Source organism: Podarcis tiliguerta, assembly GCF_965153285.1.
Source record: "Podarcis tiliguerta genome assembly, chromosome: 2".
Taxonomy (NCBI): domain Eukaryota; kingdom Metazoa; phylum Chordata; class Lepidosauria; order Squamata; family Lacertidae; genus Podarcis; species Podarcis tiliguerta.
In genome coordinates this window covers 120,947,558-120,965,085 of record NC_139535.1, presented here as the reverse complement: position 1 = coordinate 120,965,085, position 17,528 = coordinate 120,947,558, and the positions used below count along the sequence as shown (strand labels likewise).

The 17,528-nt window shown below is 46.3% G+C and overlaps 2 protein-coding genes across 5 annotated transcripts in view; both read right to left on the bottom strand.

The window, feature by feature from the left end:
- Window positions 1-1,846: 1,846 nt before the first annotated feature.
- On the bottom strand, window positions 1,847-10,874 carry PGLS (6-phosphogluconolactonase). Its single transcript, XM_083428330.1, has 5 exons — window positions 10,447-10,874; window positions 9,974-10,081; window positions 8,581-8,682; window positions 3,787-3,927; window positions 1,847-2,344 (listed from the first exon to the last, which is right to left on the bottom strand). Exons 1-5 carry the CDS (start codon window positions 10,738-10,740, stop codon window positions 2,207-2,209), a joined length of 783 nt encoding a protein of 260 aa, XP_083284456.1. The 5' UTR covers window positions 10,741-10,874; the 3' UTR covers window positions 1,847-2,206.
- Window positions 10,875-12,590: 1,716 nt separating this feature from the next.
- Window positions 12,591-17,528, bottom strand: part of SLC27A1 (solute carrier family 27 member 1) — a 52,056-nt gene continuing 47,118 nt past the window's right edge. For all 4 annotated transcript variants that reach the window (XM_083428252.1, XM_083428253.1, XM_083428254.1 and 1 more), the window contains one exon: window positions 12,591-14,423. In XM_083428252.1, the coding sequence (XP_083284378.1) occupies window positions 14,266-14,423 (158 nt within the window). In that variant the 3' untranslated portion in view covers window positions 12,591-14,265. The remainder of the gene's footprint in view (window positions 14,424-17,528) is intronic.

Here is a 17,528-nt window from a genome sequence, read left to right as displayed (position 1 = left end):
CCTCCAGCAGGAGCAAACAAACTCGCTGCCTCTTCCATGGGACAGATTTCCCTGAAAAGATTTGAAGATGGCTCTCATTTCTCCTCTCAGCCTCCTCTTTTCCAGACTAAACACACCAGCTTCTTCAACTATTCCTCATAAGGCTTGGTTTGCAGATGCCTGATAATCTTGGTCACCCTTCTCTGCACAAATCTTAAATTGTGGGGTCCAGAACTGGACCCAGGTCTGCAGGTGTGGTCTGACCCAGTTAGAATAGAGTGGGACCAGGACTTGGCTTTTTCTTTTGTATAGAAGTCTGGATCCCTAAGATTCTCTCTCTCTCACTCACTCATCCCCCCCCCCCCCGCAAAAAACCCTATAAGACTGGGAAGCACTAGACATAAGGACTCAGGGGATTAAACTACAGTTCCAAGGATATCTTTCAGCTTCAAAGGAGGGAAAATAAAAATAAGATCAGTAGAAGATAAAGTAGTTCTTTAAATACGAAGAAGGTTGATGGACTATATGGAACTGGCGGAAATGACTGGCAGAATCCGAGACCAGGGAGAAGACTGGAAAAAGTTTAAAGACTATCTATAGAAATGTTGTAAAATTATGAATGTTAGAAAAATGTTGGAATGAAGTTATATGGCTTTAGTAGAAATGTTATAAGGAATTAAGTATAGATTAATAGAGTATTAAAGGGAAAAATAAGGTTAGAATGTGTTAAGATGATTATACGATAGAAAACAGAGGAAGATGGAAAGGAATTGCTGAAACAATTAACAGAAGTGGAATACAAAAAGGGAGGTGTGAGGAGGTCGTTGAAATAAGTGAATGAAAGATAAGATATTGAAACTGTTGGATGTGTTTGATGTGCTTTAAATTGTTTTTGTTTTGTTTTGTTAGTTTAATGTGTTAGTGTTATGTAGTGTTTTTGTATTGTATTGTTCATTTTTTTTCTTTCTTGTAATGTTTAAATTGTTGGAAAAGTAATAAATATTATTTTTTAAAAAAAATAAACTACAGTTCCAAGGATTCTTTGGGGAAAGCCATGACGGTTAAAGTAGTATAATGCTGCTTTAAAAGCAAGGTGCAGCTGCAACCTTAGTTAGGCTAGGTTCAAACAGTGACTGGCCCAGAGGACCTTCATGGCTGATCAGGGATGTGAACCCAGGACTTCCAAGCAATGTACTTACCTGCTATTCCACCTGTTTCACTATTCTATGACTGACACTACAAAGACTGCTGTTCTCTGGGAGATGTAAATAATGGAGCAACAAAGCTGCCTGCCTTTTTTTTTGCTTTTTCTTTCCTTGGGGGTGTCACTGGGAGGCTAACATGATGAGCTCCTGTGCTTCAGAATTTACCTCCCCCTCCTCTTGTGCAGGCCATTGGGTTGCTCAGCCTCCTCCCACAGGGAAGGGCTATGGAACATCTTTTCCTTTGACAGCTGTAAGCAGCAGTGCCAGCCAAACGTGGGCATGGCTTGCAGTCATCTGGCTGTGCTTTTCTGTTAACCTCTCAAGATGCTCCTGTACATTCTTTATCTCCGTTTAGAAGCTTGTAGACTTCAGATGTCACTGCAAAGCTTTGGTGAGTTGGCTTCGTTGCATTTCACGTCCTCTCTACCTCTCCCATCTACATCTTTTCAACTGACTCTTGCCAGCCAAAGTTGACCCCAACTGCCCTGCAAATACACTGCGACCAAGGGCCATATATATTCTGCTAGTACCCTGTATGTTAAATGTGCACTGACCCAGCATCCATATATAATGAGTGCCAATGCAGAAGAGACTTCACTCTTGTCCCCATATTAAAGAAAAATCACACAAGGAACAGAGGAACACACAGTGCCAACATGGAGTGGCTGTACTTTACATCTTTAATTGTGCACTCACTTTACACCACATTAGACCGTTCACATGATAAAAGACTGTAACGCTGTTCCCTGCAACTCTGTTTACAACTAGTAGCTGGACCCAAGCGTCCCCCCACCCCCATTTCACACTTTGTCCTGGCTAAAGAAATAATTATATTGGTTACACAGTGCTCCACAAATGTATCACTTCATTTATTTTTTTAAGAGGAGGAAGGAAGGGTTAGTTTAGTGCCGCTCCTGAGCGCTACGACCAGATGTGGAGACCGTGACCTGGAATGTTGGCGGGCTGGGCTCTACCCCACAACCTGCATTTGATGGGCTCTCCCCAACCTGAAACATAAGCTTCTACAAGATGGAGTGCTTCTCAAAGGGAATTGTCAACTCCTTTGCAGCTGGCTCATCCAGAAACCAATACAGCTTCCCAGTGTGGGGCTGGACCAGGGCAGCTGGCAGTGGGTTCTCTTCATCACCTTCCAAAATACGCTGTCCCAAAAAACAGGATGTTAGAAGCTAATCACTTGGAACTTAATGATTAGCACAGTACTCAAAATGTAGATGTTACAGAGATTTCCCTCACCACATCTCCAACAAAAGATAAGAATCAGAATTCAAACCCAAAACTGCATGATTAGCAGCCTTGATATCTACTGAATCAGACATGCCTTTGGAAACCAGGTAGGTTGGTAGGGTGTAGCAGAGGCAGCAGTCTGAACAAAAGGGGTGTTTTTAAACTCTAAATGCTTCTGGAAAGATAGACACCCAGTGGTGAGGGCTGGACCTCCGGTTCTCTCCATAAGCTCCCTCGGCCCCAAAACTAACAGAAACAGAATCACACAAAATGAATCCAGCCTGCAGAAGTTGATGAATTTGAATAATCAGAGTGGGGAGAGAGAACATGAATCTGCGGGGCAAAGTATTATTTATTATTTTGTGAATCATTTCCCATGAAAACTTCTTAAAGAGATTTACTTTAAAAAAAAAAAAACCATTATAAAATAGAGAGCTATGGCTCAATAACGAAGCACATGCAGAAAAGCCCCTCCTTCCATTCCTGGCATCTCCTCGTCCAAAACCCTGGAGAGCTGCTGCAGCCGCTGTATGCTAAGGGTGGGAATCCTGCACCCATCCAGATGTTACTGGCCTCTCAAGTGCCACCAGTCCTAGGCAGCCTGGCTAAGGGTCAGGGATGGTGGGAGACAGTCCAGCAATGCCAGGAGGGCCGCCAGTTCCCTGCTGCAGGTGTGGACAATACTCCTATTACTCCTATCAGGCCACATGCCAGGCTGGTTTAGAGCACCTCTTTCAAGCATTTAATGAGGTTGCAGCTGTTCTCCTCTCCCAGACAAAAGCAGCTAATGCTGGAAGAAACAAGCCAGTGCTGCTTTAAGAAGAGGCTGCTGCCATGTGGCTCCACTGCTGCTTCTCTAGGAACACAGAAAAAGCCAAGAGGTGTGTTCCCAACAGCCTCACCATCTTCATGCAATTGCTCTGTCAAGGATGATGTGTATTCTTTTCCTGGGGAATTCTAAGACAGGTAAATTCTAAAACACTCAACATGTTGCATCTTTAGGAGGTTAATGTTTGATTCAGTCAAAAATCTGATTTAACTCTGAAACACTTCTGTTTAACTCCCCCACAGATAAACCGGGGCAGAAGAAGCTGAAGCTCTCCAGACCTTGTTGGGACTCCAGATCCCATCAACCCCAGCTGGAATGGCCAATGTCCAGGGATGCTAGAAGCTGTGATCCAAAAATGGACTCAGGACCGTAGGTACCCCACCCCAGGTAAAAACCTACCAGTACTAAGTTTCCTAGCTCTGGGTATTCCTGACCCACCCCCCACAACAAATCCATTCTCTTCTTTCCCAGGGTGGAATCCAGCGCACCTTCAAACCTGTGAGAAAGAAGCCACAGGATGCATGTTACCTTAATCACGGCAGCCTTGCTGTCCCCAGTGGCCACAAACACCACGCTGCGAGCTGCGTTCAACACTGGGAGGGTCAGCGTAATGCGCTCCGGAGGTGGCTTTGGAGAATCGCTAATGGCAGCCACTATTTTCTCCCGCTCCTGCCACAGGAAAGAGGGAGGGAGGGGAGATTAGGGGTGTTCTGTCACAGCCTTGCCTACACCATATTGTGCCAAGCCCATAATTGAAAAGGATCTCCACAAAGCTATTCTCAGGCACATTACTGGCAATCTGTGGCATCAGCCAAGCACCTGTTCTGAAGAGCAAGCCTAGATATTTTAACTGGGCACACACTGGTATTCAAGCCTCCATAGCATCCATGCAGAGCAACCAGTCTTGAGAGCCAGCCAGCCAGTCATCTTTAAAGAATGTGAAGAATGCATTCAAATTCATATCTTCACCCAGAAATGAAGCAAGGTGGCCGGGTACACAGAAAGGTTGAGTGAGATTTAAACACAAGTGCAAAAGAGGAAATTTGACATGACTATATATGTAGCCATAAGCACTTAACAGCAAATGGAAGTCCTGGGAGCACAGTGCAACAACACTGGGTGTGTGTGTGGCACATCTGCAGAGCAGGCTTAGATGGGGAGTGGCTTGCAGGCTTGATAAACTAAATGAGTGCATCCATAATCCCCCCCCCCAAGAAATCTGCAAGGAAGTGCCCTGGGATGAGCAAGATGGTTTAAACAGCTAGGGGTTTGTTTAATATTGAATTTGGTGAAATGTTTCTGCATATTTTTGAGTCATTCTTGTTGCAGAAGCTTCTGAAATACTCCAATTGGAAAAGGAGTTACTCAAGCAATCCTGTTTGACTCCTAAGCCTCTCAGGGATAGGGCACAGTATAAAACCCAATTAGAGAGAAGAGATTTCTCACCCTTTACTCACATCAGCTTTACTCGCCTGAAGCAGTAGTGCTGTAAGCAGTAATAACAACATGCCCTAAATGGGGGAGACGCAAGTGGTCCCGGACCCTGGAAGTGTAATGCTGACACCTCGTCAGACATTATTTCAGGGACATGCAAGGCTGGAACCTAACAGCTCTGGTGCTTCTATCTCTGCTAGGCAAGTGATGTCATCATTTCCTTTTTTAAAACAGGGGTTTCAACAGAAGCAAAAGCAAAACACAGGAAGTGTTTAGAAACCATTTCATTCCATTTTGGAATGTTTCAACTGCCAATGGCTGCCGCAACATATTTTTGAGTTGACTATTTAATGTACTTCAACATTTACAAGGTACATTTAAAACCATATCCAAACTTACTATTTTCTTACTTTCCCAAACTTCAAAAGGTCGGAAAACAAATGCATCGCTTTGATGAGATTTCTTTTTTAAAAAATAGATCAAGATTTTCACTGATACACGCACTAGTACACAAACACTAGAACAGCAAGTTTGACCTAGACATTTAAGCAATTAAAACTTAAGCTGATTCAATGTTGGGGGCAATTTTAATCTGAGAGGCTGTGAGTTTGCACTGTTTAATTTCTAAAGTTATTTGGGTTCTTGTGTGTTATTGCAATAAGGAATGAAAAAGAAAATATTATGGCTTTCCCTTCTAATAGCCGACAGGTAGCTCCATTTATTAAACTGAAAAGTCCCCTTGTGGTTTCTCCAACATCTCAAACAGCAACCTCTATTGACGTTTTGGTACAATACAAATGTATTTAAATTTAATTTAATATATTGATCAGTTAGGAGGCAGGTGGTTAAATAACTCATATTTAAATTGCTTGATAGTCCCTAAAGATAAGTTTCAAAAAACTTCAAATATCCTAAGGGAATTGTTTGAGTAAAGGTAGTTGAATAAGAGGAAAAGGGGTGGAGTCAAGAGTCATCGTCCAATGAAAGCAGATGATGCAAGGCATAGAGAAAGGGGAGGAGAGCAAACACCTGTTCAAAATCTGAGATAACATAACAATAAAGTGTCCAGAATATTCAGTTTAACCACCTGCCAGATCTGTTCCCCTGCCAATCAGTTTGTCATGCCTTGCAGCCACCTACAGTGGTGGTGGTGGGGAACCTACAGCGGTTGTGGGACCACCTCTCTCAGCTCCCATCTCCACTGGCCACAACTGCTGGAGCTGACGGGAGCTGGAGTCCTCCAACAACATCTGGAGGTAAACACAGACTCCTCATCCTTGAGCAGGAATGGGGAATCGAGGGACTAGGTGTCAAGTCACACCCCTCACCAGCCCAGCTCTGCACCCTCTTCGGGTGCTTTTGCCTGGCTAGAATGCCTACTTGAACCCTCATCATGTGTCTTGCGTTCCTGGATGGAGGATACAGAAAGAGGACTTCAACTCTATGAGAGCAAGCCTTTCTGCTTGTCTGATGGAACTATCTCCCCCCTCCTCCCCTTGTGTGCTGTTCTGGAGGTTCTCCTGCCCACCCACCTTAACCAACTGGGGAGGGGGAGAGGAGAAGTGGGGAAAGTCCTTGTGCAGACTTCTGCTAGCAAGATTGGTTAACTAAATTTGGCCCAAAGTGCTTACTGCACAAAAGTAGCATGCACATTTATTACTCAGCCCCCTTTTGCTTCTGGCCCTGCCAAGCACTGTAAGGTTTCTCAGAAGGGAGTATAGTCCTTGGGCTCAGAAAGTATCCCCACACCTGACCTAGAAGCTCAATGGGTAGCTAGCTCCTAGTGTGGGAGAGCATCACTCTCAAAGATCCAGCTGCCCAGTGAATTCCCGCTTGGCACTGCCAGAGCAAAATCCAATTTAAATGTGTCAGGCAGCCTGCCTTCAGGACAAAGCAAGACACCAGTAAGCCTTAATCCGATTCCCCTCAGCAGTTTAAAATAGCCAGCTAGATAGACAGCAGACCCTTTTACTTCCTCCTCCTTATTCAGACGCTGTGAGGCATGACCTCTGAAAGGAACATGGCTCACAAAGGGGTGGAGAACCCTTTTCAGGCTGAGTGTGACTCAACAAATGTGAATGCTGCTTTGGAAGAGGAGTCTAGCTTCTGCACTACCCACTCAGTCATGCACACCCAGGCAAGCAAGAGGCAGGATCCTGTTCAAGGACACAAACATAAACTCAAGGAGGGGGCAAAGCAGGGCCAGTGAGGGGCGCAAACTGGAGAGAGACCCGGGGGGCTGCATTGGGTCCTGAGCCTGAGGCTCCCCAGTCAAGAGAGGAGCAGTGCAGCAATAAACCTGCGGGCACATTTGGTTTCAAACTGGGTGAGGGACCACGTGTTGAGATTCTTGCATTGCAGGACCCTTGGGGTCCGTCCCCCCCAATTCTGTGATTCTATGACAGGGGTCAGCAAACTTTTTCAACAGGGGGCCGGTCCACTGTCCCTCAGGCCTTGTGGGGGCCGGACTATATTTTGAGGGGGGGAAACGAACGAATTCCTATGCACATATTGTATTTGTAGTGCACAAAAAATAGGAAAAATAATACAATATTTAAAATGAAGAACGATTTTAATCCCGCTCTCCGTCTGTTTTCCATGGGGGGGGTATATGTGTTTTGTGTGTTACAGAAACTTAGTCACCAGCTATTCACCCTCAACCACCTACCCCCCCCAAAAGTGACACAAGCCAGCTCCCAAACAGGGAAGGGTACCCCTGCCCACAGAAAGAGTGCCTCCACACCACAAACAGTTTCCCTTCCATGGGGTTTTACTACCACAGCTCATCATTCTTGGCACAGAGTGTGCCTCCTGACCATGGGAAGAGTGCTCTGCTGAGTGTGTGTGTGTGTGTGACAGAAACTTCCACCTACCCCCCTCCCCAAGAATATGGGGTGCCACCTTGAATAAAATATTGGGAGAGGCAAGTAAGCCCCACCCTGTATAATCGATCGCATTGTGCTTTACACGTGCACACCAAAAGGCAACGTCCATCAACTTTTTTGGGGGGGTGGCTCCCTCAAAAATTTTGGGGGGCGGCTTGGTGGCGATGAAGGAACCTATGCCAAGAACAGAGACAGGCCAATCCCCGGAATGGCAACAGTGCCCCTGTGCATGGCAAGAGCACCACTGCAGCACTTGAGGCCACTACAAAGTGGGGGGGACCGGACCGATACCACTTGCCTCCTGATTCTGGCCAGCCAATCCCGGGCTCGAGGTGAGCCTATACCCACCCTCTCACAAAACTGGCAAGAGTGCCCCTGCCCATAGCAAGCGTGCCCAGTGCGCAACACCCACGCCTCCTGCTCTGCTCCGTCTCTGCTGTTGGAGACGAGGAAGCCGAACTTGTCGACCCAGCGCTCGCCATTGGAGCTGCTGCCGCGGCTGCCCAAATGAGCTCTGTGAGTCCATCTCGCTCGTCAGCCACTGCTGCTTCGTCTTTGGCAGCGTCGCTGTGGTCGTCCTCTGCCTCGGCCAGGGGTGCAGAGCCCATGCCACTGGCCTGGGTGGCGGAGGCAGCCTCCCTGCCGCTGCCGCTTCCTTCCGCTCGGCTCTTGGCCATATGCGGCCGCCTCAGCGGGAAGGAAGGGGCGTTGCGCAGAGGTGTCCGTGGCTTCAGATTGGCTGCAGGAGCTTCCTGCAGCCAATCCAAAGCCATGCCAGCATCACGGAAGTCAGTCCCTGTGCGGCGAGGCGTCCATGGCTTCTTCTGAAGGAAATGCTGCACTGCATTGGCTTAGATCAGCACGCGGAGACTGACTGAGCGGGTAGCAGAGTCTGCAGGCCAGATTTACGAGCCTGGTGGGCCAGATCCGGCCCCCGGGCCTTAGTTTGCCGACCCATGTTCTATATGATCAAAGTTCACTGCAGCTCCACACCCTGGCTCACCTGCAAGAGAGAATGATCCGGAAAGAGTGAGCAAGTGTGCCCATCTGGTCCCACTCCCAAGATCAAGAGGTCAAACACAGGCATATCCTCGCCTTGGAAGGCCTACACAGAATGGGAGAACACACATATATCAACCACATTTTCAGTACTGCCCTTCAATATACAATTATCACTGTGCTTTACAGAGCTTAAAATAAAAGTAAAAATGCAATGGAACAGCATCACAATCCTAATGGCAGGAAAAAAAGAAGAAGCCATGATAATATCACCAGAAGGTGATAATAAGCCTGGGAAAAGGTATTTGACTGGCACCAAAATACCTTAGTGCCAGGCAGCCAATTCCTTGGTGTGTCCAAGTCAGGGACAGCCGACCTTCAAATGCATTAGAGGGAAGACCTTGCCTCCCACCAGCAATTTTCCAAAGTGCTTTCAGTCTTCAAGCTGTCAAGCGGGCCAAGGGGAGGGAGACCCAATTCATTTAGCAAGGAGAGATGCATATTTCTGACTATTACTAGAAGATCCCTCTAGGCTTGATTCGAGCGTGGGAGAAACAAATAACTCCCTTGGCCAACACACACAGCCCTTGCAACCTTCGGTTTTGCAGCACTAGCCTCCCTTTTAAGGTCATCTTCTGCATCTTGTTGACTGACCTCAGTGTTGCATGAAGGGTCACTTTCCTGCCACCCCAAGATTTCTTAGGAAAGGGGGGTGGTTTTGAAATAGGGCCAAGGAGAAACTTGAAGCGTACAAGTTGATCACCAGGCTCCGCACACCACCCAATTAATCACAATCAATGTTATTGGCTCATCAAAAATTCCACTAGGTGGTCTGTGACTTTATTTGGTTGTTTTAATTTAGCATTTCCAGATGACCCAACAAACTGTGTCTTCTGGGCACAATTCAAAAACTGAAATCAGTAAACTACAAATTCAATCAAAATATTAATCCATATATAAAAGTTGGACCAGGTCAAAATGAACAAAAAGGATAAAAAACCCATTCAACTTCATAAAAAACTCACACACACATAATAAAAACAGAATTATAAACCAATAAGAAGAAAGCAAAATCGTTCTAAGAACTAAAAAGAATTGAATTTGAAAAGTGAGAAAAATAAGGTTTTCACCTAGCACCAAAAAAATCCTAACATAGGCACCAGGCATAGCTCTTTGGGGAGATCATTCCAAAACTGGGGTGCCACTACTGAGAAGACCCTCAGCACATTTAATGCAGAGCAGCAGAGCAGACTAGGAAGAGCTCTAGCCAGGAACTCAAAATTTAGGATGTTGAGTTAAGCAATGAATGGTAAATAAGCTCAGTCCATAAACTCTCAACACACAAGGATTATTTGTCCCAACATGGGACCTTGTCTGAAAAAAACACACAACTGTACCTCTTTCAGTTTTGCTGCATAATCTGCAGCTGCCTCTTCCACTGGTAGCGAAGGGTTGATAACAACAATTTGGTCCTCAGGTACAGCAATTTTAGAAAGGAGGTACGTCTGAAATAGGGAACCACAGGTCACATAACAACAAAACCATCTATGGTGGTTCTTTCCAACTTTTGTACTAGGTGATGAAAGCATCATATAAATTGCCTCTTTTTCCTCCCTTGTTGAAATTTAGATTGTAAGCCCCTCGGGGCAGGGGCTGCTTTCTTTTTAGCTTATATATAATATTTTGTAAAGCACATCAACGGTACTATATAATTAGTAAAAACAAGATGACTATTTCATTTCTATATCCCGGAGGGGCAGCCCGATCTGTTTGGGCCGGTGCGGCGAACCCCACAAGGCGGGGTCCGCTGCCCCCGGGACCCCGCCGCCCCCAGAAAGAGCCTCCCCCTCGGGCCCCCCCGGAGGGCTACCTGGTAGGCGCCGTAGTTGCTCTCGGGGTCGCTGAGCGGGACGCGGCGCTCGTCGGCGAAGGCCAGGAGCCAGCGGGCCGGGCAGGCGGCGGCGGCGGGCAGCTCCTGGGCCAGGACGCGCACCAGGCTGCCTCCGGCCAGGCCCAGCGAGAAGCGGCCGGCCGGCCCGCACTGCGCCTCGCGCTGCGCCACCAGCTGCGCCAGCGCCGAGCCCAGCTCCTGCGGGGAAGGGAACACCGAGACGTGCGGCGCCGAGGCCGCCGGGCCGCGCCGGGACGACGAGGAGCCGGGCATGGCGGGCGAGGCAGAGAGGGAGCCGGCGGGCGGAACGGAAGGGCCGCGCGGCGAGGGAGCCGGGGGGACCCATGAAAGCAGCGAGCGCGGCCGGGCGGAAGACCGGGAGGTAGCCGAGGGAACACGGGCGGAAAGAGGCGCCGGAAGGAAGCGCAGCGCAGCTCAGCGAAGCCCGCCCCCGCCCAGGAGGCACCGGAAGTCCCTCGCTGCTCCGGACGGCCCCGCAGCGCCGTCCCGCGGCCGGAGGCGCATCTCTGGCTGCCCGCCTCGGCAACTGGCCCTCAGACTCAGCCGGGGCGGGGGGGCAAGCTGGAAGTCAGGAACGAGAAGCGATCAGCGAAGCCACGTTTCCCACGTCCAGCAAGAGTCCCGCTGCAAGAGCAGCTTTGGCCTTTGCTCCTGCTTTTTGAGTGAGTGCCTTCCTCCTTAGCAAAGTCTGGAGGGCGTTGTGTTGGCTGCCTCTGTCCCATCAGGCACAGGGGAAGACCGTGTGATGGGAGTCCCAGAAGTAGGTGGCTAAGGCACAGGTAAAGCCTGCTCCTTAGGAGGCCTCCTCCTCCTCCTCTGCCTTTAACAGACCAAAACGCAGCAGGTGAAGAAATTAGTGTCCTATTTCTATACTGTCTTGTATTTCCCCCCTTTCCTGGACCAAAAGTGGTCCTGAAATGTAGATTGGTGGCAGCCACACATCTTTCATTAGTTAGATTCTAAATCTCAGGGACAGGGCTATTTATTGAAGATACAGGCGCAAATTAACATGAAACGAAACCTCCACCTTTTTAGCTAGAGGCATCTTGAAATTTTGTTTCTTGAGCATGCATGCCTAGCTGCCTATGCTATTCTCCAACCCTTTAGAATAATCCCCCGCCCCTTTTAATGCAGAGACTGTCTTCCTACTTTGCTGCGTGTCTCCTGCACAGGAGTTCATATCCAGTCCTCCACTAAAAATAATGCATGGCGTAAAGTAGTTCTTTTTGTCTTCCCTGAATCTTCCAATGATTAGCTGTATTAGATGTCCTGAGGTTCTGGTTCAAGAGACACCTGCAGGAATGAATGTTAATATGTGCAGAGGGCCCATAAATAATGGTCTTCTATCCTGCTATGGCCAATGAGGTCGAGCGTGTACAACAGGAGCACATTCTTGTAGGGGAGGGAAGTATATGACCACAAAACACCATGGAAGAAACTATCAGCACATGCCCTACCAGGGGACACTTTAGATGCTCAGAAAATGCATTATTACAACAAAAGGCACTGCCTTGAGGGAAGACACAGGAAGAGTAGAAAGTCCAACTTGATATAAGGGTGCCTCGTCTCACAAAAGGATGAGGTAAGAGTTTGATTTGGAAGTAAGGTTCATTGGTTCCAATGAAGTTAAATTTCAAGGACTGAAGGATACTTAGGATCCTTTTTGGGTTTTCCTTCTGAAAACTTCTGATATAATAAAAAGAGGCATGACCATGGATCAGGTGTTTGTCTTAAGTACATCCTTTATATGGGTTGTATTCTTAGAACAAAGGGAACCTATTAACATAATTTACAGAATACATACTGCGTGCCTGCCCCCTCCAATATGCATAGAGGCAACCCTAGTTACTAATCCAAATCAGACTTGCTTGTGATAACAGCTTATGCAGATATGATGAAAAGACACAGGAGATGATCCAATGCTAAGTGGTCTCCACCCACAAAAGTCTTTTTGCTTGACTAGCTACATCCATTGGTTTAATAAAGCCTGACAACAGAACTGAGGGCAACAAAGAGTGAAACTGGTCTCTGCATTTGACTGAAATGACATGCAGCTGCATACATCAAAGAGAGACAGAGACAAAAAAGAGCAAGACAAACTCTTAAGCTTTCTTCATTTTTTATTTTCAAAACAAAGTTATACTTTGACAATAGTGACTCCATCTGAAAATGTAACTGTTAGTGCATGATTTCTGTTCAAACCATGAACTATATAGCCTTAAAAAAACCTATGTGCTTTTCTCCAAACAACAGGGCTCAGTTAGCTGTAGGTGCCTTTTTCTGAGGATTAATAACAAAGCTAAATTTATTACAAATGTTAACCTGCTCTGTCTGGCTCTGATGAAAGGCACATTCTGGGTCTAATAAAAAAGGGAAAGCACACATTCCACTTGTTTCAGAACCATTACTTAACAATGGCCCTACTAGTACTGTATGGTGCTCTATTATACAACCTAACACTGCACAGAAGTCTTTCTAAAATGGTTTTGTGCAAAGTTACATTTTTATGAAAGAGAAGAAGGGTTATTAAAGGGAAAAGGGCAGAGAAAGATGAGTATGGGAACATCCCAGTAAAATAATCAATTCCATAGAAGTTAACTAGGATATCCTTGGAATAGCTGCATTAGTGGTACAGCAACATAATCACAAGAAAGAATCACAGCAACTTTGAAGGTATGGTCACTCACAAGTCTCAGTATCCCTTCTGTCTTCCTTGTTTTAAATAAAATGCTTTGTGCCATCTACAGAAATTGCACTAGAAAAAGCGGTAGAGTTAGAAATACCCACAGTTGTGTATTGATGGAAGGTGAATGTTAGGATTATGTTGCAACTTGCTTTGAGCAGCTGCCACACTTCCTACAGAGAGCAGTGTGGATCAGAGAAACCAAAACAAATGTTACCAGACTTTGTTCTCAGGATTATCACCCTGTTTTCCAAGATTCTGGATCAACGTCAAGTAATCTGAAATGCTGCAATGTTCAAAAGTGGACACGTAAACCAAAGCACAATGGCTTTCCCTACAAGGATACATAGTATTTTATTAATCTTCTGTCATTGTGTGGAAGCTTTCAAGCACCACAATGGATTAGAAGGGTGTTTCCTGTGCATTTTTCAGCTCAAATTTGTTTTTGCTTTAATATAACATTTTTAATACCAACTTTGTTGTTACTTCATCAAATTAGTCATTTTATTTTTAAGATCAAAGTTTCTGCAGATAAAATGATATTGCATTTTGAAAGTCAGTCCATTAAAGTTCTACCTAAACATGGGTACATTTCAGAGTGATGACAACTGGAGGGACTATAAATGTGTAGATTAGGAAGCTGGAAATCCCAAAACAACTGAAGACTCTCCACAGCAATTGTGCTATTGCCTTAAGTAAGGAAAATCCAGCTGAGACACGTGACAGAAGGCAAGTCCACCAGTGCTATTGCAGGCTCAGTCACACCAACGTATTGAGGGCTTTCACAATGTAATAATGAGGATCATAAATCTGTCTTGCTTCACACAGTGTCTTAAAATGCAATGGTTACATAGAGGAAGGGGAAGAAAAACCATTCTAAAGACTGAACAGTAGAAAGGGGCCACCACCTTTGCTCAGGAAACAGTTAATGTGCTTTTTAAAAAGATGGTGGCCACTCTACTCCCTGTGCCTTGCTAGTTTTTGTCCCTACTGCAGATGTTCTGAATGGAAACCTTGCTTCACTTATTTAGCCAAGTTTGTTTCTCTAGCCAAGGAAGTGGCAAACTCTTCACTAGTGGCTTTTGCTGATGAAATCACAGAGACACTTTTCCAGCCTGGATCCTCTCAAATACACACTCATCCACAGGTAGGTATTTGCCAAGTTTTACATCCAAGAAATATAATCGATCAGATGTCTGGTGTGGGTTGTAGCTTTCCCTTTGCAAACGTGTTTTCTGAATTTTGAAAGTGCCTGTTGGAAGAAAAGAAGTCAGAATAATGGTGGGAGGAGGACAAGGGCAGTGGCAAGAAACAGCTATACTGCAGATTGAAGGGAGACGATTGGCTGACGGAATTGCCCTGCTCTCTTCTTCAAAGCAAGCATGTCATGGTCAGATGTGAACACAGCTCAAACTTCAGCTAGATTCAGGAGGAAGACTGGTTATTTCTGTGAGGCAAGTTGTTGGTATTGTTATATGCGTTAGTCATGAAATACAAAAATAGCCTCTGGGCGATTTACAAAATAAATTCAAAGACACAGTTAAAAATATAGCAATCAATACACCAACAAAGCAACAACCTCAAGATGCTAACAATAACTAATAAGAAGGGTGAAAAGGTAGAGACAGAAATTACTAAAAAGTAATGATTGTTACAATACAGAATACGGTGAATCGGTCATCTTGCCATTTTGGATGCTTCTAGATAGGAGCTTGATATCACAAACAGGTGGATTAGAAGAAGTTTTTTCTCTGTGCACAACTGGCATGCAACTGTGCACATGCTCCATTTTTTAGGCTTATATTTTTCATCGGTATTCTGCTGCTTCCCATCCCCATCAGTAGGTGGCCCTTGATGAAATGTTTCTGTGCTATGTTTTCTGGCCCCAACTCTCATCCACTCCTCCCCTGCCAACCACTACCTTCTCTGGTCTGGGCATGCACTCATGTTTGTCCATATATGTGCACGCACACTTAAAGAACTCTACAGGAAGTGTGCAAGAGTAAGCATTACCAGCTCTTAGTTATGCTTCAAAAGGTAAAAAGGTAAAGGACCCTTGGATGGTTAAGGCGACTCTGGGGTTGCGGCGCTCATCTCGCTTTCTGGCTGAGGGAGCCGGCGTTTGTCCACAGACAGCTTTCCAGGTCATGTGGTCGGCATGACTAAACTGCCACTGGCGCAACAGAACACCGAAACACCATTTACCTTCCTGCTGCAGTGGTACCTATTCATCTACTTGCACTGGCATGCTTTCAAACTGCTAGGTTGGCAAGACAGAGCAACGGGAGCTCACCCCATCATGCAGATTCAAACCACCGACCTTCCAACTGGCAAGCCCAAGAGGCTCAGTGATTCAGACCACAGCGCCACTAGCGTCCCCTGCTTCAAAATGGAAGGTTATGCTTGGGGTTGTGTGTGTGTGGCTGAGTACATCATTCATTTGCATTTGGGTTTTGTTTTAATACGGATATCTTGCACAAGATTGATATTTAGCAATACCTAGAGTCTGAAAAAAGATAGAAATAAAAATGCTAATCTATGTATTGTAATTACAGTCTCCAAGTTAATCCCCTACATGTGTTGAGATGTTGAGATAAAAGTTCCTTTGAACCATATTGGAATTTCAGCATTTGCTGCCAGCATGTGGCTATTGGTAGAAACGGGCAGAGGCATATTGGTTGAGCTGCCAAAGTAAATGACTATGTCAGAGCTTTCCAAACTTTTCATGTTGGTGGCACACCTTTTAGACAGGCATCATTTTGTGACACAGTAATTCGGTTTTACTAGCAAACCGGAGGTTAAACTAACACCTTTCTAGCCCCAGGAGGAGCACAGGGAACGTTTGTGTGACACACCTACACACTACAGCTGACACACTAATGTGTCACGACACACACTTTGAAAAGCTCTGGGGCTAGGTTTTGCTCAGATGAGGAACAAAAAGAAAGAGGAGTGTGGCAATAGAGACCATGACCAAAGCACATAGACATAGACACACACACACACAGAGAGAGAGCGCTCACCAGCTTCCATACCAGTGGGTACAGGCTGACAGATTATTTTACTTAATGGGCTTTCTGTAGTAAGAGAACATCTGGCTGTGGTGAGGACTGCAGGGCCTGCTCCAACTGGCCCAGGGGGCATGGCCCAGGCCCTTATTTGGAACAAACTTTTGGGGAAGTGTGGGAAGTTGTTCTGCTATTGCTTCCCTATTCCAAGTGGTTTATGTGTTTTAAAATGTCCTCAAGCAGTCGGTGGCATTTTAAATTTTTATTTCTTTTTTCACCTTTTTTGCTTTCTTGGGGGTGGGTGGGTGGGATGGATATTTGGTTGGGGGTTAATTTTAGTATAATTGTTCTGTTTTTGTTTTTTGTTGTTTTATTGGCTGTGTATAGTTTGTGTTTTGTTTTTAAGGGGCAGGATCAGGGCTGCCTGGGAGTGGGGCCCCAGCCAACACAATGGCTGGGACAAGTTCCACGGGGGGGGGGGAGGCACTGGGACATCCGATCTTGGTGATCATGGGCAGGAGGAGGAGTTATGCTAAGACCAGACCATGTCATTACCAATTAGGCAGGTTTAGTCATTGTTTTAAGACTATCCCTGCCTCCGGGTCTGGCCTTGTCCAGATGGATACTGGAATCAACAGGTGAAACCCACACGACCTGAAGGTGTTGCTGTGTAATGCCAGGTCAATGATGAATAAAACCACTGCCATCCACGACCTGATTGTGGATGGAGGATTTGACCTGGCATGTGTGACAGAGACCTGGTAGGATGAAGCAGATGGGCCTGTCCTTGCCGCTGCTTGCCCACCAGGTTTCTCTTATGCACAGCAACCCAGGTCATGTGGGCGGGGAGGGGAGGTTACAGTGATTTTTAGGAACTCATTAGCTTGCATCAGGCGTCCTACTGGGAAGACCCAGTTCTCTGAGTGCATGTTCTGGAAGTTGGGCAATAGGGGCAGTACAGGATTCCTTCTGGTGTGCCGACCTCCCCGCTGCACCAAGGATTCCTTGTCCGAGCTGCTTCAGGTCGTGGCGGATGTTCTCCTGGAGACACCTAGTTTGGTTGTCCTAGGGGATTTTAACATCCATGCCGACCACGACCTTACAAGGGGCCGCTTGGGACTTCGTGGAAAGCATGGCCTCCATGGGGCTGTCCCTGAATAAGTTTGGCCCAACTCAAAGTCATGGACATGCCTTAGACCTGGTGTTCAACTCTAGTGATGTGGGTGATCTGACACTAAGTAAAAGTGAAACAAAAGAAGTGCCATGGTCAGATCATTTCCTGGTGCAACTGGACTTCTCCGCAACCCTTCCCCTCTGCAGGGAGGTGGGACCAATTCGGATGGTCTGCC